General features: G+C 32.7%; 1 protein-coding gene across 3 annotated transcripts in view; it reads right to left on the minus strand.

The window, feature by feature from the left end:
• Positions 1 to 16,323: 16,323 nt before the first annotated feature.
• LOC106092330 (band 7 protein AGAP004871) overlaps positions 16,324 to 25,403 on the minus strand; it is a 180,950-nt gene continuing 171,870 nt past the window's right edge. For all 3 annotated transcript variants that reach the window (XM_059360790.1, XM_059360789.1, XM_059360788.1), the window contains exons 7-8: positions 20,917 to 21,097; positions 16,324 to 17,471 (exon numbers count right to left, since the gene is read on the minus strand). In XM_059360790.1, coding sequence (XP_059216773.1) covers positions 17,181 to 17,471; positions 20,917 to 21,097 — 472 coding nt within the window. In that variant the 3' untranslated portion in view covers positions 16,324 to 17,180. The remainder of the gene's footprint in view (positions 17,472 to 20,916; positions 21,098 to 25,403) is intronic.

The following is a 25,403-nucleotide window of genomic DNA, read 5'->3' on the forward strand; positions in this document are numbered from 1 at the left end:
CTTCGATACCTTTTATTTGATATCCATATTGTCTTTATCGGTCCACTTGTGATTTTGGGTGGTATTTTTGGGGTAACGGGGGAGGGTCCGCCCCCTTCCGATATCAACAAATTATAAAGCATATTTTTTCTTCTAACACTTGGTCCGACATTTGGATATCAGGTACGCTTTCTTATCCTAAATACCTTTCATTTGAGTCCCATATTGTCGTAATTGGTCTAAATATATGTTTGGTAGGTTTTAGGGTGCGTCGGCCCCCCTAGGTACCGTATCCGAAATTTGGATACAAAATTTTAATTTTTAGTGTACTATATCCATCCATCTCCGAGATCTGAAGTTTCTGAAAATTAAGGTAAGGGGGAGGCTCCGCCCCCTCTTCAGATATGAAAAAATCACCACGGGATCATTATGCACCATCTGTGAAAATTTCAAGAAAATAGGTTCAGCCGTTTCTGAGTCTATAAGGAACACACAAACAAACACAAATTGATTTATATATATAAGACAGGGTCGGAAATGGATATTTCGATGAGTCGCAAACGGAATGACAAAATGATGAATGAAAAGAAAATATAAAAATGAATAAGCACCAAAGATAGGGCACAGCTCAAAGTAATTTGAATTCAGTGCATTGGCCTACACGAAATTTCACGTAAAACTAACTGCTAAGTGTGCTTCAAAGAAATTGGTACATAACATTATTATGCTATCTATTGACTATATTGGGACCAAGTAATCAAAAATTTACCTTTAGTCGTTAGTTTGAGCGGGCCGGACTGGGATCGTAGTTGTCATTTATGCATAAAGCTATAAACTATATGTATAAATCATAAATTTGATTTCATTGCATGGTAGCTTGCCAGACTACTGTCATTTTTGGTGAATGTTTACAGTTTACTCTGATATGGCACATTTTCAAGTACAACAGAGACCCATAGGTATACCGTATTTGTAAAATAAAACAGAATCCATACGTGGTATAGATTTTCAAAACAAAAAAAAAAAAAAAAAAAAAAACATTTAAAATATTTAGCTATAGGTTTTCAGGCTTATTGCTGCTTTGAATAAATAAAACTATGTTTGCAATGAGTGGAATGAATCTACACAATTGAATAGAAAGGATTTAATTTAATTTAAAATAAATTTCTTTATCTCTTTTTTGGTTTAAATTTAAAATATGACAATTATTGACTAATTAAAACTGTTCCCTTTTTTTAATCATTTAATTTTTTTTTGCGTTTAGTTCATTTCTTTTTTTTGTTGGTTTTTTTCTTCATGGGGTTTAATAAAATGTTGGACTTATCATACCGTTCGTACTATAATTTAAATTCTTTTAATTCATAACTACGGCTAAGAAACGTTTTTTTATTTAGTATTTCTCATTACTTTACGCATTTTTTTTTTTTGGTTTGTTAAATTAGTTATATCTGTTTATAATGTCGTTTTTTTTGTTGGTTTTGAATGTTTAACATGAAAAAAAGCTAATTTGATTTTTTTTAATATTTCATTATTTTGATTAACAATCTTTGGGTTTATAGAGTTTCTATTTTTTGTTTAATTTTTCTGAATTTATTCTTGGCACAGGTTTAATTTTAAGAGACTTAGAAGTAGTAGATGAAGTTTTTTTAGAGTGTTTTCTTAGAAAAAAAAACAAAGTGGTAATAAAATTAGGTTAGTATTTAAGTAACATTCGATTTAGACAGAATTCAATTTATTTAGGATGTTTGTTTTTGATAGGATTATTATCTAGTGATGAATGTGTGTGTGTGTGGCATGGATGTGAAAAAGGTTCATATTTAGATAATAAAAGTGGGGGGAAATTTTTATAGAATTTTCCTAAAGGAATTTTTTACAAATTTACTTTTGAACATTCCATTGAGGAACAGCAGGCTTACTTCTCTCATATCAATGAATAATGTCCGATTATAATTTTTGTCTTAATTTTATTGCCGAATCCGAAGCAGCATGCGGCAGGGTGACCCTTATATTGTTGCTATCGGGTGCCCTAAGACACTTGGTACGAAATACTTATACCAGATTCGTAGTCCACACTATAAAACCTTTAAACTAGAAAGACCAACCGGTCATTTTGACCGATTTTGAAATTCATTAAAAATTTTTTCGTTTTTATTCGAAAATTTATGTAACATTGTATGAAATTGGTGCAAACACTACGTTTAACGCATTCTTTTATTTAAAATTTTTTTACGGAGATAATAATGTGTGTAGGTACTCATAGAAATTTGTTAGTAAAAACAACAAAAATGCTTGCTGAAACAGCAGAAATCTTGCTGAAAATGGGCCAGCAGTAATTTGTTGCAAAAACAGCAAACATTTCCTGCTGCTTTCAATTTTTGAAAAGTTAAAAAAAGCTTAAAAATGTCATAACGATTTAAAACCAGTAAAGAAACGCAAAAGTCGGGCAGAGCCGACCATATAATACCCTACACCACCGAGTCTACGTAATACTTTAAGTTTAAGCTCAATGATAAGGGGCTTCCTTTTCATAGCTGAGTTCGAACGGCGCGCCGCAGTGCGACACCTCTTTGGAGAGATGTCTTACATGGCAAAGTTCCTAGCAAACGTTGCCATCATTAGGAGGAGAAAACCACCGATGAAAATTTTTTCTGATGATCTTGCCAGGATTAGCACTTATATCCAAATTTAGTCAGACTTTAATTTTAAATTTCAATTGAAATATCGAATTTTCTACGATTTTCTAACGATGGTACGAAAATTGTGGCTTCTACAGCCTTAAGAGTGGAAACGCATAAATGATATATATGGAAGTTTTATCTAAATCTGATTCGATTTTGATGACATTTTTTGCATGTAGTGCGACATCAAATAAAACATCTGCAAAATTTTGTAAGGATGGAACCAAAATTGTGGCTACTACAGCTTTAAAATTGCATATCGAATGAAAGATGTATATGGCAGTTATATAAATAAAACTGATCCGATTCTGATGAAATTTTGTACACATACTAGAACGTCTAAAAAAGCACTTCGTGCCAAATTTGCTAAACAGTTTGCTAAATTTGCGCAAAATTTTGTGAAAATCGGACAGCAAATGCGACCTGTACCTTGATCACAAGAATACATGGACAGACGGACGGACGGACACAGCTAAAACGAATCAGAAAGTGATTCTAAGCCGATCCGTATACTTTTCGATGGGTCTAGCTCTTCTCCTTCTTAGCGTTGCAAACAAATGTACAAATCTATAATACCCTATACCACAGTGGTGGTGTAGGGTATAAAAATGTTTGTGGTCCCTTAGCCCTGAAAAAGTGTCAGAACCGTGCATTACTCTCAATTACCATTTATTTAAACCCCATATTGCCATTGGTTTAATGGGAGTTAATGGGATCAGACGTCCCCCAAATACTTGGCCCCAAAATTGGTTATCAAATTCGTTTTCTGTTCACAAATACCTTTCATTTGAGCACCTTATTGCAATAATCAACAAATACGTCCAATTTGACTTGGCCCTGAATTATATATAACATTCGTTTTCGACTCTAAAATACACCCTATTTGGAGGATGTTATGGGGTGTTGGGGAGGCCCCATAGACACTTTTTCCCTTATGTTGATATCAGTTTCGTACTCTACTCCCAACGACATTTAATTTGAGCCACATTTTGGTATGGTCGGTAAATTTGTACTCTTTGGGGGTGTTTTCCTGAAGCGGTGGCCCCCCAAACCCCTGGTCCCTAGTTTGGATGTCAGATTGGTATTCTAATTTTAAGTATATATTTATTTGAGCGCCATATTACCATGGTCGATAAATATGTCCGATTTAGGGGTTTTATGGGGTCTAGGGTGCTCCCCTAATACTTGGTCCAGATACGTTTTCTACTCATAAACACCTTTTATCTGAGTCCCATATTGTCGTGATTGGGCTATATATATATATATATACAGGGTGGCTGATGAATATTGCTACAATGATGAATATTGCTACATTTTTTTTTCGGTGTATGGAATACATTTTTCTTTTATTCATGTTAAATTAAATTATTAAATTAATTATTAAATTATTATTAATTAAATTAATTAAATAATTAATTAAATTAATTATTAAATTATTATTATTAAATAGAAAAAAAGTTATTACATTTTTTTTTGGTAGCGGCTTTCATCAGCCACCCTGTATGTATATATATATATATATATATATATATATATATATATATATATATATATATATATATATATATATATATATATATATATATATATATATATATATATATATATATATATATATATATATATATATATATATAATATATATATATATATATATATATATATATATATATATATATATATATATATATATATATATATATATATATATATATTTGTATATTTATATATATATATACATTTGATGGGTTTTGGGGTTGAGGCGGCCACCCAGCCACCCCACTCGAAATTTGTATACAGGGCACACCAAAATTCGCTTAAATCGCACCACCCATCTCCGAGATCTGGCGTGTCTGAAAATTATTGTAAGGGGGAGTGTCCGCCCCCCCTTTCCGATATCAAAAAATTAAGTACCTTATTTTCACCACTGCCACATTATTTCTCGTCTGTACAAATTTCAAGAAAATCGGTTCAGCCGTTTTTAATTCTTTACGAAACAGACAAACAAACTAACATACAAACAAACATATTATAGTGATTGGTCCATAAATCCGTTTGCCTGGATTTGGAGGTGGGCGGCCCTCTTAGGCACGCCACTCCACATTTTGATACCAAATTTTTGTTTTTAGGTTACTGTAAGTGTACAAACAAAATGTCGCTTAAATCGCACTACCCATTACCGAAACCTGGTGTTTTTAAAATTATAGTCTTGTCTTTCGATGAGCCTTCTATCACGGCGAACGTCATAATTTTTGGGGTATGGCGACCTACATTTATTTGTGTTCCCACACAATAATTAAATGTCAAAGTGTCCTGTTACGTCATAATGATTGATTGGCTGTTTTGGGTGAGGAGGTCCGCTAGATATATGAGCAGATTGATGATATCAGATTCGCAGTCCACAATCTTATACCTTTAATTTAACCCCGTATTGTCATGATTGGTGCATACAGCCGTTTGGTGGAGGGTGTCTAAATGAGGGTTGTGACACTTGAGCACATATTTGAATGACGCACTCTAATCAAAAATATCTAGGAGATCTATTGTTTTAATGGGTCAAATAATCTATTGGAGGCGATTTTTGGAGGTAAAGCACCACCTATATTCTTGGAAACGAAGTTAATGCCATGTTCGTAATCAAGTCTCCAATACCTTTCATTTGAGTCTTATTTAGCTATGATCGAGTAATATTCCCAGGGGGGGGGCCTTTTGGGGGTGGGGCGGCCCGCGAATACTTAGACATAATTTTTTATGCAATACTCATAATCAACTCCTGAATGCCTATATGGATATGTATCTTTAATATGTTTGTTTGGGGAACTTTTGTGGTTGAAGTGCTCCCGGGGTCCTTGGACCCATCTTTTAATACCATATTCGTATTTTACTCTCCAATACGTTTCATTTGATACCCATATTGTCCCGATCGGTCAACCTTGATTTTGGGTGGTGTTTTTGGGGTAACGGGGGAGGCGACGCCCCCTTCCAATATTAACAAATTACATAGCCTATTCCTCCTTCTTGACCATATTCGTAATCTACTCCCGAATATCTTTAATTTGAGTATCATATTGTCCCGATCGGTACACTTTTGATTTTGGGTCGCATTTTGACATGCGCCTGATTTGAGCCGTACTTGGCACAGTTATTGGAATTCATAGCAAAACACTATTGGCAAAATTGTAGCTTAATCGGAAAAAAGTGTGGTTTCCAGAGGCTCAATAAGTCAAATCGGGAAATCGGTTTATATGGGAGATATATCAGGCTATAAACCGATTTAGACCGTACATAGCACAATTGTTGAAAGTCATAACGAAACACTACTTTAAAAATTTCAGCCAAATCGGACAAAAGTTGTGGTCTCCAGCGGATCAAGAAGTCAAATCGGAGATCGGTTTATATGGGAGCTACATTAGGTTATAGACCGATTTGGACCGTACTTGACACAGTTGTTGAAGTCACAACAAAACGCTATGCGCAAATTTTTAGCCAAATCGGATGAAAACTGCAGCTTCCAAGAAATCGAATCGGGAGATCGGTTTATATATGGGAGCTTTATCCATCATCATTTCTGAGTATGATCCGATAAGGTCAATATTGAACCCTGGGTTTGACTTCTTGATTGGCCTCAATTTTCACCTGGTTTGGCTGAAATTTACACACAATGACTTTTGCTATGATTTTCAGTGGGCGTAGATGCCTCAATTTTCATCCGATTTGGCTGAAATTTGGCACAAGGACTTGGGTTCTGACTTCCAATATGGTTTCCGATTATGATACTAATCGGTCTATAAAATGATATAGTCCTCATGCATACCGATCTCCGGATTTGACTTCTTTAGCCTCTAAAATCAATCAATTTTCATCCGATTTGGCTGAAACTTGGTACAAGATCTTCCTTTATGACTTACAACATCATTGCCGACTATGATCCGAATCGGCCAATAAACTGCTATACTTCCATATGAACCGAACCCTGGATTTGGCCTCAATTTTTATCCGGTTTGGCTGAAATTTGCACACAAGGACTTTTGCTATGACTTTCAGTGTCCGTGCCAAGTAAGATCCAAATCGATCTATATGCTAATATAGGCCCCATATAAACTGAACCCCGGATTTGACTTCTTGAGCTCACAATTTTCACCTGATTTGGCTAAAATTTTAATCAAAGACTTCTGTGACTTTCACCGTCTGTGCCAAGTATGATCTAAATCTGTCTATATACACATATGGGCCCCTTAAATACAGATTCCCCGATTCCGCGATATGACTACTTTTGACCATAACAAACGCAACTAATTCCCGAATTGATTGATGTAAAATTATTCAAATACGAACTGAGCTGATAGAGGCAAATTTTTAGCGGAATCCATGGTGGATTCGGGCCGGCCGAATTTAGCAGGTTTTTACTTGTTTAGAATTCAGAGCGGAAGGCCACTGTAGCGCTGAGGTTAGCATGTCCGCCTATGATGTTGACTCTAACTATCCGAATCCGGGCGAGAACATTAGAAAAAAATTATCAGCGGTTGTTCTCCCCTCCTAATGCTGGCGACATATGTGGGGTACTGCACCATTTGGTATGACAATTATGGAAAAACTTCGCCCCAAAAAGGTGTCACACTGCGGTATGCCGTTTGGACTCGACTATAAAAGGGAGGTCCCTTATCATTGAGCTTAAACTTGGATCGGATAGCACTCATTGATATGGGGAAAGTTTTGTCTCTGTTTCTCAGAGGAATGTTCATGGACAAATTTGCAAATATGTAATTGCTGGCTTAGGTGCCCATAGTGGCATGGGGCGGATTTATAACCGCACCCTCTTTTCAACCTAAACTAGTCTAACCTATATCAGTTGAATGCAGCTCAGTAAAATCAGTTTACTGATTTGCAATATATATCCAATCATAAAAACAACCAGTCACATCCTCCCTGCCCTATAATTATTTTCACCAACTGTATATTTTTTGGCATCACAACTATCATCATTTTACCATAAATTGCTTATTTACAAGAAGATTGATTGATTTTCTTACTTTTTTCCTAGGTTTTTCGCTATTTTGTAGCATTGTAGGCGTTTTTATTTATTTTTTTTTGTAAAGTCGCCAAAAACAGGATATGCAAATATTATCTTAGCCCACCCAGGGTCAGGGTTGCTCGAGTGTAAAGCCCTAAAAAATGTTTTTGTAAACAAACATTTTAGATAAATCACTTCGAATGTGTCCTTGAAGTTAACCGAAAAAAATAACAAAGAGAAAAGAGACAAAGCGACAGAGGCCAGAGACAATGGGAGACATTAAAGTGATGCATAAATCCATTGTTGTAGTGATTGCTATGTAGCTGCAAAGGACCCTTGTACATCTCAAGAGTTTTTCTAATAAAACCAGAGTCATGGTATTGTCTTTCTTTTCTTTCATTGTGTGGGTGCTACTGCGACTAGCTACATGTATAACACATACATATAGCCAACATTTATAAACTTTGACATTGACTTTACTGTGAATGTGTGTTGATTTTGTTTTTGAAGACCAGAGGTAATTATGCCAGTTTTTTCTAATAAAAAGGAAGAAAAAGCAAGACGAAAGCCATACGAATTTTCTAATAAGGAACAGCGGGAATATTGCTTTAATATCAATAACTGTGGTCCGATTCAAGTTTTTAGATCTATGATAAGAGACCTGCTTTTTACAGCCAAGTCGGAATGGTACATGGCCTTCCAAATGTTGGCAGCATTGGTGAGGGGAAAAGGCCGAAAGTGTTTTTGATGCCCTTGGTAATATTCGAAGCCATGCGTTTAGAGTCATAGAAAGACATGCTAACCTAAGCAGGATGGTTGACTTAGTCATGCCGTATCAACTGTATTATACCCTAAACTAGTAAAAACGGCCGTGCCAAATCTTTGATACCCACCACCATGGATATATTTACTATCAAAATTTATTATAACACTACTATATCCTTATTAATATCCAAATATAAACCGATCTTAATCATATTTGGTTTAGGAACCGAGAAGCTCTAGTTCAAATTCGAAATATCAGCGAAATCGGGTAATAAGTGAGCCCGTCATGTGATTAAGCCCTAACTCCGATTATCGATCTATATGGCAGCTATATCTAAATAAGATCCGATCCAAAACCCATATTGGGTTTGGATGTCGGGAGTCTTAAAGCAGCTCACTGTTCCAAATTTCAGCAAAATCGAAGAATAAATGCGCCTTTTATTCTCCTTAGGCCCTAAAGGCTCTTGATGTTCTGGGCATAAAGATTCAATGTGATGTGCGTTGGTCATGTATTCGAAGTGTACTTCGGAAATCAGTCTTCTGATTCCTGATTTGAGGTTGTTTGTCAGAAATACAAGATTTTCTAGAAGAATATACCGGTTTGTAATCGGTTGGCCAGCTGCTCGGACCACCACTACCGATAGAATTCTTTTTTCGCAAGGACGGTTCGTATGTGGAATCGAGTTCCGGTAGATGTCTTTCCCGCTACTTACGACATCCAGAAATTAAAAACAAATGTCAATAAATACCATTCCCTCTTTTCCTCCTTCTTCCTTAACTATCCTCTGCAACGTAATGCACTGCATATATAGAGAATATCCCCTGCGTGTTGGTTGATTGAAAAAAAAAAAAAAAACAATAGCTGAAGATTGGTCTCTATGGCAGCTATATCGAAATATAGCTTCGGTCTGGACTATTTTCGGAACAGATGTTAAGAGTCTTGATAAAACTCACTGTTCCAAATTTCACCGAAGTCGGGTAATTAGGGCGCCTGTTGTAAACCAGAGACCCTAAATCGGCAGATCGGTCTACACGGGAGCTATATCGAAATAGTTTCCGATCTGGACCATTTTTGGTTCGGATATCACCGGGCCTAATAGAACTCACTGTTGCGAAATTCAGCGAAATCCAGTAAAAATGCGCCTCTTATACGCTTAAGACCCTAGATCGGAATATCGGTCTATATGGCTGCTATATGTAAATATGGTCCGATATATACCATATTCGGGCCTTAGTGCAAATCGCTGTTTCAAAAAATAAATGCGCCTTTTATGGTCTTTAGAACCTAAACCTACTGATCGGTCTCTATGGCAGCTGTATCTAATATAGCCCGGTCTGGATCATGTTCGGAACAGATGTTGGGAGTCTTAATACAACTCACTGTTACAAATTTCTGCGAAGTCGGGTAATAAATGCGCCTGTTATAGGCCTAAGACCCAAAATCGGCAGATCAATCTATATGGCAAAAATGCAAGTTTTGCTCATGAACATTCCACTAAGGAACAGGGGCAAACTTCCCACACATCAATGAGTGCAGTCTGATTCAAGTTTGATCTGCTACCCCATGAAGAATAAAAATATTTTGGATCGCCTGAAAAATCTGTGTGGTATAGCCCTTTATATAAACCCATCCCCCTATTAGACTTCTTGAACCCCAACGAGCCTCAATTTTCATCCAATTTGACTGAACTTTGGAACAACGACTTGTGTTATGACTTGCAACATACATGCCAAGAACGATCCTAGTCGGTCTATAAACAAATATAGCTCCCATATAAACCGATCCTCGGTTTTGACTTCTCGATCTCCTAGAAGTCTTAATTTGCACCTGATTTGGTTGAAATTTGACCCTAAAACTAATTTTATGAATTACAACATCAGTGTCAAGTTTTATCCGAATCGGTCAATATGGACATATAGGTACGATATAACTTCCTGAGACCGTAGAAGCCTCAAACAATTCCAGATTTGATTGCTTCAAAATAACTCAAATACAAACTCAGGATAACTTAAGGGTAAATTTTTAGCGGATTCCATGGTGGTGGGTACCCGAGATTCGGCCCGGCCGAACTTAACACGTTTTTAATTGTTATACACTACAACGTAGGATGCGGGTATACAAATTTCATCATCCCGTTTGCGACACATCGAAATATTGATCTGTGACCCATTCATGTTCGTCTTGACATTCTAAGTCGATTTAGACATGTCCGTCCGTCTGTCCATCCTTCCGAAAGCACGCTATCGTTCGAAGGAGTAAAGCTAGGTGCTTGTACTGATATAGCTGCAGTACAAATCTCTCCTGGATCTTGAATTCTGGAGCCTCTAGAGGGCGCAATTCTTATCCGATTTTTTCTAATATTTTGCATAAGGTGTTTTGTTTTTACATCTTACAACTGTGCCTAGGAAGGCCTGCATCGGTTGATAACGTAATTTCGGATAACCTAATATAAACCGATGTTGGATCTTGACTCTTTGTGACGCCAGAGGGCGCAATTATTATCCGATTCGCCTGAAATTGTGCCACGTTTTGACTTCCAACAAATGTGCCGAGTATGGTCTGAATCGGTTAATAACCTCATATAGCTCCCATATAAACCGATCTCGGATCTTGACTTCTTGGGCAGCTATAGGGCGCAATTATTATCCGATTTGGCTGAAATTTTGCACCATTTGCTTTGATTTTACTGTTAATATCTATGCCTGAATCGGTTTATAACCTGACATAGCTCACATGTAAACCTATCTCGGAACTTGACTTCTTGAGATTCTAGAGGGCACAATTCTTATCCGATTTGGCCGAAATTTTGTATGAAGTGTTTTATTATGACTTGCAATAACTATGCATAGTATGGTCAAAATAGGCTTATAACCTGATGTAGCTGTCATATAAATCGATCTTGGATCTTAACTTTTTGAGCCTATATAGGGCGGACCCTCCCCCTTGCCTTAATTTTCAGAAACGCCAGATCTCGGAGATGGGTGGTGCGATTTAAGCGAAATTTTGTGTGCTCTCATATAGTACCCTAAAAATAAAAATTTGGTATCCAAATTTCGGATGGGATACCTAGGGGGGCCGCCCCACACTAACACTTACCAAACATATATTTAGACCAATCACGACAATATGGGACTCAAATGAAAGGTATTTAGGATAGGAAGACGTATCTGATATCCATTTGTCGAACCAAGTGCTAAGGGGAGCACTCCAACCCCCAAAACACCCCTAAATCGGACATATTTACCGACCATGGCAATATGGGACTCAAATGAAAGGTATTTGCGAGTAGAATATGAATCTGATATCTAAATGTGGGACCATGTTTCTGGGGATCCACCCCTTCCCCAAAACACCCCTAAATCGGACATATTTACCGACCATGGCAATACTCAAATGAAAGGTATTTGCGAGTAGAATACGAATCTGATATCCAAATGTGGGACCATGTTTCTGGGGGTCCACCCCTTCCCCAAAACACCCATCAAACAGGACTTATTTAATGAGCATGGGAATATGGGGCTTAAATAAAAGGTATTTGAGTGTAAAATTCGAGTCTGATATCCAAATATGAGACCAAGTGTTTAGGGGGCCGCCTCTTCCCAAAAACATCCCCAAAGGGGACACATTTACGACCATAGCCACGTGGGGCTCAAATGAAAGGTCTTTGGGAGTAAAGCACAAATCTGATATAAATATTTGGGAAAAGTGTCTATGGGGCCACCCACCCCCACAACACCACCCCAATAGTAAGTATTTGCTGACTTTTGCAATATGAGGCTCAAATAAGAGGGTTTTTAGAGTGGAATACGAATCCGATATATATTTTCAAGGCCAACTCACTGAGTGGCTGCCCATCCCCCAAAAACACCCCCCAAGCCTGTAACGTTTGCCGACTAAGGAAATATGGGGTTCAAATTAAAGGTATTTGGGAGCAGACCACGTATCTGATATGAAAATTAGGGACCAACTGTCTAGGGGACATTCCACCACCATAACAACCCACAAATAGGATAAATTTGGGGTCAATATCCCAAACCGGACATATTTGCTGACTTTTGCCATAAGGAGTTTAAATGAGATTTGAAAACGAAATTGATATCCAATTTTGAGGCCAATGGCAGTATGGGGTTCAAATAAATGATGTATAGATATATAAGAATAGAGCACGTTGCTGATATATTTTCCGGGCTTAGTGTTTGGGCGACCACCATATATACCGACCATGTCAATGTGGAGCTTAAATGAAAGGTATTGGGGGTAGAGCAAGAATTGATATCCACTTTCGGGTCCAATTTTCTGGGGGTCTACCCCTTTCCCAAAATATGGGGTTCAAATAAATGATATATAGATATATGGGAATAGAGCACGTTGCTGACATTTTTTCCGGGCTCAGTATTTGGGGGACCACCCCAATCCCCAAAACACCCTTAAATCGGCCATATTTACCGAACATGTCAATGTGGAGATTAAATGAAAGGTATTGGGGGGTAGAGCAAAATTGATACCCACTTTCGGGACAAATTTTCTGGAGGTCAACCCCTTTCCCAAAATACACCACAAGCAGTAATTTTTTAGTGACCATCGCAAATTGGAGCTCAAATAAAGGTATTTGGGAGTAGAATACGAATTTGATATCCAAATGTAGCACCATGTATTTAGGGAGTCAACCCTTCCCCAAAACACCCCGCAAAGGGTAAAAAATTTTCGACCATGCCAATATGTGGTATTTAAGACTAGAAAACGAATTTGATAACCTATTTTGGGGCCATGTGTTTGGGGGACGCCTCATCGTGTAAACTCCTCTAAGCCAATGGCAATATGGGGTTCAAACAAATGGTGTATGAAAGAAGAGCACGGTGCTGATATTTTTCAGGGTCAAGTGTCTGGGGGATCGCCTCACCCCCGAAAACACCCCTAAATCAGATATCATGAGAATATCGGGCTGAAATAAAATATTTTAGGAATGGAGTACACCTTACATCTAAAATTAAATTCGTAGACCAATAAAGCTCTTATGGAATTCAGATAAACGCACTTATATTGTTAAACTGTTAGTCAAGCGATATACTATTTGCGTAGCATGGTATTTCACTAAAACCTCTTTCTCGAAATTAAATATTCCAAGAAAATTTTGTCCCATGTAAAGTAAATGAAGGCACAGCGGAGCGGGCCCGGGTCAGCTAGTAGCTATATAAACTGATATAGCTGTCATATAAACCGATCTTGGATTTTGACTTCTTGAGCCTATAGAGGGCGCAATTCTTATCCGATTTAGCTGAAATTGGGTACGAGATGTTTTGCTATGACTTTCAACAACTGTGCCCAGTATGGTTCAAATAGATCCGAAACTGGAAATAGCTGCCATGTAAACTTATCTCGGCCCGGCAAAAATGGGCAAGCTTTTATATGTTTTGGCTAGTTTAGATCACTATTTACATGTAATGTACCTTACAAACACTACTTGGTTTTAAACTTCTAACACTGCCACGTCTTATTAATGTGTAATGGTTTACTTTACTCTAAAATTTTCATCTGTTTAACCGGCTGAAGTCAAATGGTATATATATATATTTTTTCATGTCCTTACCTGGAAAACAGGTGACAAAAACAAATTGCCTATGTCATGAATGAACAGACATTAATCTCTCTAGCACACCTCAGCAAGCAAATTGACAGACAGCCAAACAATTATGCCTGCATATACTCGTACAAATTCATTTTTAGGTGCGTAATAATAAGCTGTAACAATGCTGCCACTATCACAAAAAAACAAAATGGTCGACCAATAGTTTTTCTTAAAAATCTGTTGACATTCGAAGGTTCTCTAAAGTGTGTAGGCTTTTCTAACATAAAGTTATTTTTTGTGGGAGAACCCAAATAGATGGAGTTTGCTTATTGATCAAATTTTCCAAAACGCCAGATTTTCTGTGTAACTCTTATAGCAACCGAAAACATGTCTCTTTTACAAAATATGTGGAATCAAGTATCTGAAGAAACGCACCACTCCCCAAAAATCCACGATCAGGACAATGTGGTTGCGCAATTAAAGTATGAATTTGACATCGATATTTTGAAGAAAGGTTTGGCGGTCAATTCCCAAAAAAATGTGCTAAATTTAATTTAATGTATTTTAATTTAATTTAATTTAATTTAATTTAATTTAATTTAATTTAATTTAATTTAATTTAATTTAATTTAATTTAATTTAATTTAATTTAATTTAATTTAATTTAATTTAATTTAATTTAATTTAATTTAATTTAATTTAATTTAATTTAATTTAATTTAATTTAATTTAATTTAATTTAATTTAATTTAATTTAATTTAATTTAATTTAATTTAATTTAATTTAATTTAATTTAATTTAATTTAATTTAATTTAATTTAATTTAATTTAATTTAATTTAATTTAATTTAATTTAATTTAATTTAATTTAATTTAATTTAATTTAATTTAATTTAATTTAATTTAATTTAATTTAATTTAATTTAATTTAATTTAATTTAATTTAATTTAATTTAATTTAATTTAATTTAATTTAATTTAATTTAATTTAATTTAATTTAATTTAATTTAATTTAATTTAATTTAATTTAATTTAATTTAATTTAATTTAATTTAATTTAATTTAATTTAATTTAATTTAATTTAATTTAATTTAATTTAATTTAATTTAATTTAATTTAATTTAATTTAATTTAATTTAATTTAATTTAATTTAATTTAATTTAATTTAATTTAATTTAATTTAATTTAATTTAATTTAATTTAATTTAATTTAATTTAATTTAATTTAATTTAATTTAATTTAATTTAATTTAATTTAATTTAATTTAATTTAATTTAATTTAATTTAATTTAATTTAATTTAATTTAATTTAATTTAATTTAATTTAATTTAATTTAATTTAATTTAATTTAATTTAATTTAATTTAATTTAATTTAATTTAATTTAATTTAATTTAATTTAATTTAATTTAATTTAATTTAATTTAATTTAATTTAATTTAATTTAATTTAATTTAATTTAATTTAATTTAATTTAATTTAATTTAATTTAATTTAATTTAATTTAATTTAATTTAATTTAATTTAATTTAATTTAATTTAATTTAATTTAATTTAATTTAATTTAATTTAATTTAATTTAATTTAATTTAATTTAATTTAATTTAATTTAATTTAATTTAATTTAATTTAATTTAATTTAATTTAATTTAATTTAATTTAATTTAATTTAATTTAATTTAATTTAATTTAATTTAATTTAATTTAATTTAATTTAATTTAATTTAATTTAATTTAATTTAATTTAATTTAATTTAATTTAATTTAATTTAATTTAATTTAATTTAATTTAATTTAATTTAATTTAATTTAATTTAATTTAATTTAATTTAATTTAATTTAATTTAATTTAATTTAATTTAATTTAATTTAATTTAATTTAATTTAATTTAATTTAATTTAATTTAATTTAATTTAATTTAATTTAATTTAATTTAATTTAATTTAATTTAATTTAATTTAATTTAATTTAATTTAATTTAATTTAATTTAATTTAATTTAATTTAATTTAATTTAATTTAATTTAATTTAATTTAATTTAATTTAATTTAATTTAATTTAATTTAATTTAATTTAATTTAATTTAATTTAATTTAATTTAATTTAATTTAATTTAATTTAATTTAATTTAATTTAATTTAATTTAATTTAATTTAATTTAATTTAATTTAATTTAATTAATTTAATATAATTTAGTTTGATTTAATTTTATTTTGTTTTATTTCATTTTATTTTATTTTATCTTATCTTATTTTATTTTACTTTGTTTTATTTCATATTGCACTATTTTTTATTTATTATCTATTTTTTGTTATATCAAGGAGGCGTGCCTGGTGAGCTTGATGCACTCATAGCCGGTTTAGTATGCTCGACGTTCTACATTACAAATGCATAGCTTATGCTATTTTCAATTGAAAATCTGATTCGTGAACATTACCGCCATATCGTAAAATCGAAATGTATCAAAATGGTAACACTGATGTGTTTGTATGTGTGTAATATGTATATATGTTAATTTAATGAACTTTAAATATTCCATGAATTTCATTAAACTCTCAATTGGTCTCAGATTTCCACCTCTCTCCCCTTTATGAACCTTTGAAATTAAAATAGGTGTTAGTGGTGTATGAGTATGTAAATAGGTGTCAATGGTTGGGTAAATGCAATAGCGTATGTGGATGTGTGGTGTAACAGTGTTTGCAGTTAACAGGATAAGATGATGATGTCGATGTTTATTGTTTGCAGCTTTTGTTTATGTGTATTGTCCCGGTTGAAAGAGCTTCTTTGTGGATTTGTGAAGTGTTGTCGTATAATTTTTTATGATACTTTTTTCTTTTGGCCTTATGATCCCTTTTGAAGGAATCCTGCGAGAAAGTGTATATGGTGAGGGTGGGGTAGGGCAAGAGGTTGGTTGGGGCAATATGGGTATAACGGGGGGAGGGGGATGTTGGTAAGTGGTAGTCTGTTATGTTCTTTCCTCTGTATACGTAAGTAAATGCCTTCTTATTTGTATTTATTGTTGTTGTTGCTGTATTTGGGTACTCTCAAATATTTGCACTGAATAACTGGCAATTATTCTTGTGGTTGTTGTTGTTGGCAGCAAGTGCTGTTGTTGTTGCTGCTGCTAAGCCTTTTTTTTGTTTTGTTGGACAACAGCACTCTCCCGCAGGAAACTTACATCGCAGCTGTTACAATGCCATTCTCATGGTTGACATTATTCGCATTGCTACTCGAGGGTGCTGCAACCATGGGTGCAGTGGCGGCAGCAATGGCTGCAGCTGCTGCTGTTGTGGAGGGAACAATTATGGGCGTCGGTACTGCCTCACGGTCAGCAATGGCCTGAGCTGTATTAGCTGCGGTTTTTATTGTATCTGCATCATTCGATTTCAGGAAATACGTTATCAGATCAATGGGCAATGGGAATACAATGGTTGAGTTCTTCTCAGCCGATATGGCACTCAATGTCTGTAAGGAGAGAAACGGGGGGACAAAAAAGATATAAAAAGGTATATTAGAAAATATTCAATATAAGAAGAGCGGGATAATTTATGCATAATGGAGAACATAACAATGGCAACATCCGAAAATGTTAATATTTGAATTGAATTGAATTGAATTGAATTGAATTGAATTGAATTGAATTGAATTGAATTGAATTGAATTGAATTGAATTGAATTGAATTGAATTGAATTGAATTGAATTGAATTGAATTGAATTGAATTGAATTGAATTGAATTGAATTGAATTGAATTGAATTGAATTGAATTGAATTGAATTGAATTGAATTGAATTGAATTGAATTGAATTGAATTGAATTGAATTGAATTGAATTGAATTGAATTGAATTGAATTGAATTGAATTGAATTGAATTGAATTGAATTGAATTGAATTGAATTGAATTGAATTGAATTGAATTGAATTGAATTGAATTGAATTGAATTGAATTGAATTGAATTGAATTGAATTGAATTGAATTGAATTGAATTGAATTGAATTGAATTGAATTGAATTGAATTGAATTGAATTGAATTGAATTGAATTGAATTGAATTGAATTGAATTGAATTGAATTGAATTGAATTGAATTGAATTGAATTGAATTGAATTGAATTGAATTGAATTGAATTGAATTGAATTGAATTGAATTGAATTGAATTGAATTGAATTGAATTGAATTGAATTGAATTGAATTGAATTGAATTGAATTGAATTGAATTGAATTGAATTGAATTGAATTGAATTGAATTGAATTGAATTGAATTGAATTGAATTGAATTGAATTGAATTGAATTGAATTGAATTGAATTGAATTGAATTGAATTGAATTGAATTGAATTGAATTGAATTGAATTGAATTGAATTGAATTGAATTGAATTGAATTGAATTGAATTGAATTGAATTGAATTGAATTGAATTGAATTGAATTGAATTGAATTGAATTGAATTGAATTGAATTGAATTGAATTGAATTGAATTGAATTGAATTGAATTGAATTGAATTGAATTGAATTGAATTGAATTGAATTGAATTGAATTGAATTGAATTGAATTGAATTGAATTGAATTGAATTGAATTGAATTGAATTGAATTGAATTGAATTGAATTGAATTGAATTGAATTGAATTGAATTGAATTGAATTGAATTGAATTGAATTGAATTGAATTGAATTGAATTGAATTGAATTGAATTGAATTGAATTGAATTGAATTGAATTGAATTGAATTGAATTGAATTGAATTGAATTGAATTGAATTGAATTGAATTGAATTGAATTGAATTGAATTGAATTGAATTGAATTGAATTGAATTGAATTGAATTGAATTGAATTGAATTGAATTGAATTGAATTGAATTGAATTGAATTGAATTGAATTGAATTGAATTGAATTGAATTGATTTGAACTGAATTGAATTGAACTGAATTGAATTGAATTGAATTGAATTGAATTGAATTGAATTGAATTGAATTGAATTGAATTGAATTGAATTGAATTGAATTGAATTGAATTGAATTGAATTGAATTGAATTGAACTGAACTGAATTGAATTGAATTGAATTGAATTGAATTGAATTGAATTGAATTGAATTGAATTGAATTGAATTGAATTGAATTGAATTGAATTGAATTGAATTGAATTGAATTGAATTGAATTGAATTGAATTGAATTGAATTGAATTGAATTGAATTGAATTGAATTGAATTGAATTGAATTGAATTGAATTGAATTGAATTGAATTGAATTGAATTGAATTGAATTGAATTGAATTGAATTGAATTGAATTGAATTGAATTGAATTGAATTGAATTGAATTGAATTGAATTGAATTGAATTGAATTGAATTGAATTGAATTGAATTGAATTGAATTGAATTGAATTGAATTGAATTGAATTGAATTGAATTGAATTGAATTGAATTGAATTGAATTGAATTGAATTGAATTGAATTGAATTGAATTGAATTGAATTGAATTGAATTGAATTGAATTGAATTGAATTGAATTGAATTGAATTGAATTGAATTGAATTGAATTGAATTGAATTGAATTGAATTGAATTGAATTGAATTGAATTGAATTGAATTGAATTGAATTGAATTGAATTGAATTGAATTGAATTGAATTGAATTGAATTGAATTGAATTGAATTGAATTGAATTGAATTGAATTGAATTGAATTGAATTGAATTGAATTGAATTGAATTGAATTGAATTGAATTGAATTGAATTGAATTGAATTGAATTGAATTGAATTGAATTGAATTGAATTGAATTGAATTGAATTGAATTGAATTGAATTGAATTGAATTGAATTGAATTGAATTGAATTGAATTGAATTGAATTGAATTGAATTGAATTGAATTGAATTGAATTGAATTGAATTGAATTGAATTGAATTGAATTGAATTGAATTGAATTGAATTGAATTGAATTGAATTGAATTGAATTGAATTGAATTGAATTGAATTGAATTGAATTGAATTGAATTGAATTGAATTGAATTGAATTGAATTGAATTGAATTGAATTGAATTGAATTGAATTGAATTGAATTGAATTGAATTGAATTGAATTGAATTGAATTGAATTGAATTGAATTGAATTGAATTGAATTGAATTGAATTGAATTGAATTGAATTGAATTGAATTGAATTGAATTGAATTGAATTGAATTGAATTGAATTGAATTGAATTGAATTGAATTGAATTGAATTGAATTGAATTGAATTGAATTGAATTGAATTGAATTGAATTGAATTGAATTGAATTGAATTGAATTGAATTGAATTGAATTGAATTGAATTGAATTGAATTGAATTGAATTGAATTGAATTGAATTGAATTGAATTGAATTGAATTGAATTGAATTGAATTGAATTGAATTGAATTGAATTGAATTGAATTGAATTGAATTGAATTGAATTGAATTGAATTGAATTGAATTGAATTGAATTGAATTGAATTGAATTGAATTGAATTGAATTGAATTGAATTGAATTGAATTGAATTGAATTGAATTGAATTGAATTGAATTGAATTGAATTGAATTGAATTGAATTGAATTGAATTGAATTGAATTGAATTGAATTGAATTGAATTGAATTGAATTGAATTGAATTGAATTGAATTGAATTGAATTGAATTGAATTGAATTGACTTGAATTGAGTTGAATTGAGTTGAATTGAGTTGAATTGAATTGGATTGAACTGAATTGAATTAAATTTAATACAAAATAAATTAAATAATTAAGCCACATGTTTGACCTTTCCATATAATCCCAATTTTAGAAAATGTTGGTGTTTATAGCTTCCTTAAAAGAATGCTTGGGATATATTTCAATTTTTTAGACTCCATCACATGTGTCTCCCACTGTATATATATTTTTGAATACGGGTATGCACATACCTGTAAGTAACGTAATTGCAGTGCTGCCGGTGAGTCACCAATAACTTCTGATGCTTCCCGCAAAGCTCTGGAGGCTTTCTGTTCACCTTCGGCGGCTATAACTTTGGCACGAGCCTCACGAGCTGCCTCTGCCTCAGCAGCCATGGCTCTTTGTAATTGGACGGGTAGACGTACATCTTTACTGTGGTTTTTCCATTAAAGGAAGGAAGAAATAAACGATAAGTGTTACAAATTGCATTGCTACGTTTAAAAATGATGTGTTTTTTTTTAATTTTAAAATAAGGTAGCACATACATAAATATTTGAAAATAGAGGAGTGAATATGTAGGTAGGTCCCACTCTAAAACCCAATGAAATGAAAAGCGGTTTCCATTTGGATGCTTGCCAATGTGTTTTTAGGATATGGCAAACACAATATATGGATACTATAAAAACTGTCTTAACCACAAAGTGAGTAAAGAAAGAGTAAAATGCAGCTCTAATGAAAAAACTTGGAATAATATATAAGAAAAACTATTTTCAATGGCACCCTACTAACATCTTTAAGAGAGCAGGACATAGAGTGTGGTTGTATGGCCGAAAAAAATAAATTTAGTATCTATTTAAATACTAAGCTTATAGAAATACAAATTTAGTATCTCGGTTATTTATTCAGTTTCTTCCCTCTCCCCTCTTCTTTGTCGAAAATTCTCAAATTTAATTTATCCATTTAAATCCTCCAAAGTTAATTTATGGGCGGTTAACACATGCACAAGATTCAAAACTCGTTTCATTGCCTTCCATTTCCTATGAAAGATGATGTGACCTCTTGAAGTCAATAAAAGACACTGACAAAGACATGCTCTAGGCAATGACATTTTATTGACCGATAATTAATTCAAATTGCGACTACCTACTTCATTGGCCCGAGATCAATGGATTTCACGTGTAGCTGAATGAATGAATGAATGGTGATTTGATGCTATGTGATGTGTGACCTCTTCACCCTTGTGACAACATTGTGCTATCATTTAATTCAAGTTCTTCTCATCGACAACGAGGACGATGTAATGGCGACAATGCTCTATCATGATAATAAAGTGATTAATTGTATTATATCACTAAGTCACATGCAGCGGCTTTGGTAGAAAAATGAATTTTCATTATACGGACATAAGGGTGGATCTAAAATATACAAACAGAAATAAAAACGTAGTAAATTCGACTGGGCCAAATCTTATATATCCTCCACCACTGATCGCATTTGTCAAGTTCTTTGTCCGGTATCTATTTATAGGCAAACAAAGGATAATGGATAATAAGTGACAGTAAAAAGGTGTTAAGTTCGGCCGGGCCGAACCTTGAATACACACCACCTCGGTATATATGTAAACCACTCTTATATATTTATATCGCATACCCACAGGTATGTCTCTAGCGACCCTATACATTCCAGGGATACTGGAATGTGTAGGTAGGATAGTTCCTAGTTTCCCAAGCTCGTCCGATTTACAATTTCCTGGGATATCTCTTTGACCCGGCACCCAGAACAGGTAAATTTTGAACTGTTCAGCCATCTCGTTGAGAGATTTTCGACAGTAGAGGTTCTCCAGGGATTTTATAGCTGTTTGAGAAGATATTTATGCCGTAATGACATTATATTTTAGTCATTCCACCACGTCCTTAATTGCAAGGATCTCCGCTTGATACATACTGCAGTGGTCGGGTAACCTTTTCGATATGACCAATTCTAGATATTTAGAGTACACCCCAAAGCACACCTGGTCGTCTTGATTGGAACCATCCGTATGAAACTTCTTTTACCAGGGATATCGTAGTTCCAATCGGTTTTATCAAGAATAGTGGTACAGTACATTTTGTCAAAAAGCGGTTCAGGTAATCCTGGCAAATCGGATGTTTTATCAAGGATGACACAGTGTCCGTAGCCGCCACATGACCAAAGAGAAAGCTGTCTTAGCCTCAATGCAGTGGTCTCAGAGCAGTGGTCTTTAGCGACAGTGGCCAGAGGCATTAGATGTAGCATTTAATTCAGTGCAGTTGTGATGCACAAACAAGCTATCCTTGGGTCCGATTGAGTATTAATCAGAAGGTGGATTTTTGAAGCGCCATCCACCACACCACAACGCCATTTAGTATCAATCCCATGACAGACGGTTGTACGCACTAGATTGCCCCGTTGGAATCCTCATCGGTAAGAGCTGCCGCCTCAGTGTACGCGTTTGTCTTTTTTCGTCATGGGAGAGGCACATCCTGGAGTGCATGTGACCCCCGACCTCTCCCGTGCGGCATTATACCCAACATCAAATAAACGTGACTGATCCGAAGATATGCGCCAGGTTGTTCAACCTTCAATTTATTGTGCATCCCGAGAGTGACCGGGCAAGGAGGAGAGCCATTCGCCGTATTCGTGGTCTCCGAGCCGATGGACAGCCATCACAATTTACCGTGGACGAAGCTACGAATGTCATCCGTCGCGCCAAATCATCCAAGGCGTTGGGCCCCGACGGAATCTCTACATTGATGTTGAAGTATCTGGATTTACCTGGAGTTGAGTACCTTGCTACCGTCCTCAACCAGTTTTGAACACTCTTATAGTTCCCGATTTCGGGAAAATGCGCAGAGTGATCCCGCTTGGAAAGGACCCGAGTTTGGGGGAGTCGTACAGACCGATCTCCCTTCTCTCACCAGTAGCAAAGACACTTGAGGCATTACTCCTCCAGAGCCTTGTAGGAGAATTCCCATTCGCCGAGCAGCAACATGGATTTCGTAGACTGCATAGCACAACAACAGCTTTGCATGCCATCACCGCACACATTTGCCGTGCTTTCAATCAGCCTAGGTTTTGTGATGGGTCGGTCCTCGTGGAATTGGATCCAACGAAGGCATTCGACACCATGTCAGACTATTTGAGGACATCGCCAACACGTCCCTACAGCCAGGCCTGAAAGGCTGGGTCGCGAATTATCCAGTCATTTGGGGAATTTAGAGATAAGATGTAGCATATAACGTTGGTCGAAAATGGTTGATGTTATTTTGGGGCATTGATCAAGGAACTAGCACGCAATATCTCCGGCCTTATTGCTCGTCGGTGGGGAGGTTCGATGTGCTTGAATGCCACGGGTACCACTGTGCCACATATAAATCTATATTTGTATGCGTGCTATTTAATTAAGAAAGGAAGGAAAGGAAACGGACAGTATAGGAACATAGGAAACGGAAAATATAGTTGAATTGACAAGTTGCCAGAATAGAAAGAAAAGTGGTAGAAAGTTTAGGAACATGTAAAAGTTGCTGAAAGAAAGATGCAACAAACCATATCAAAAGACTTAAGCAACAAGATGTTGTGTTGCCACTATTGCCCACCCGACCATGGTCAAAACAATCCATTGCCATCGGATTTATTTTCTATGATTTAACCCCTTGCATGCATCCTACAAGCTTTACCCGACCCTAGCAGGAATCAAACAGACGTATTTTCAAGCTCACTTAAAATTCATCATATTATATTTCAATAAAAATTCAAACAAACAATAGCTCATTTTCGTACCCTAATATACATGGAGAAAAAAATACAAAAATTAAATTAACATTCCTAAATATCTAGAAACCAAACTAAATTAAAAAAAATTATCTAAATTACAAGGAAAATTTTAGTTTAAATTTCATAGGTTCATTGTAAACTTGACTAATTGTTTGAATCAAAAGAAATAGAAACAAAAAAAAAAAAAAAAAAAAAAAAAAAAAAACGGGAAAAAACAATTGTATATATTAAATTGTAAATAGAAAATTTAGTTAATAAATATAATCCCTAAAGGAGAGAAATTTAGTTTAATTATATATATATATATATATATTTTTTTTTTTTTTAATTCGATAGCAAAATTTTTAACTAGGGAAATTTTGATTGATTTTCATAATTAAATTTAAGAGAGAAACATTTTTTTTTCCGAACAAGTTTTTTCCTTCTTTTTTTCTTTAGTTTATAAGGAAATTAGATTACTTTTAGAATTGAGAAAAAAATATATATATTAAACAAGTATATATGCAAAACCACAAAGTGCAAAAGAATTGAAAAAAAGTAAACAAAATAAATTCAAAATATCACTTTTGTTTTGCTTGTCCATAAAAAAATGCATTTGGTTGCCTTTCTACAGTACCAGCAAGAAGGGTCAATATGAGGGTGACCATATTAAATCCATTACGCAAGTTTAACATTTAAGAGAGACATTAACAGATTTAATCGTATCTCAAAATAGTTACTTAATTCATATAACAAATCCAAAATCTCGAATTTCACAAAAAAAAATTTAGTTAAAACATTTTCTTTGACTTCACTCTCATGGCCACTCTAATACTGCATACCTTAGATCAATTGCAGAACAAAGCATAGGCAATAAAATAAAAAAAAAGAAACAAAAGTCATTGACTTACCAGCTGCTGACGGTCTCTCGTTGAAAGTACTTCCAATGATGTTTGGCCGGCTGCGC

The sequence above is a fragment of the Stomoxys calcitrans genome, chromosome 1 (assembly GCF_963082655.1).
Source record: "Stomoxys calcitrans chromosome 1, idStoCalc2.1, whole genome shotgun sequence".
NCBI classification, from domain to species: Eukaryota; Metazoa; Arthropoda; class Insecta; order Diptera; family Muscidae; genus Stomoxys; species Stomoxys calcitrans.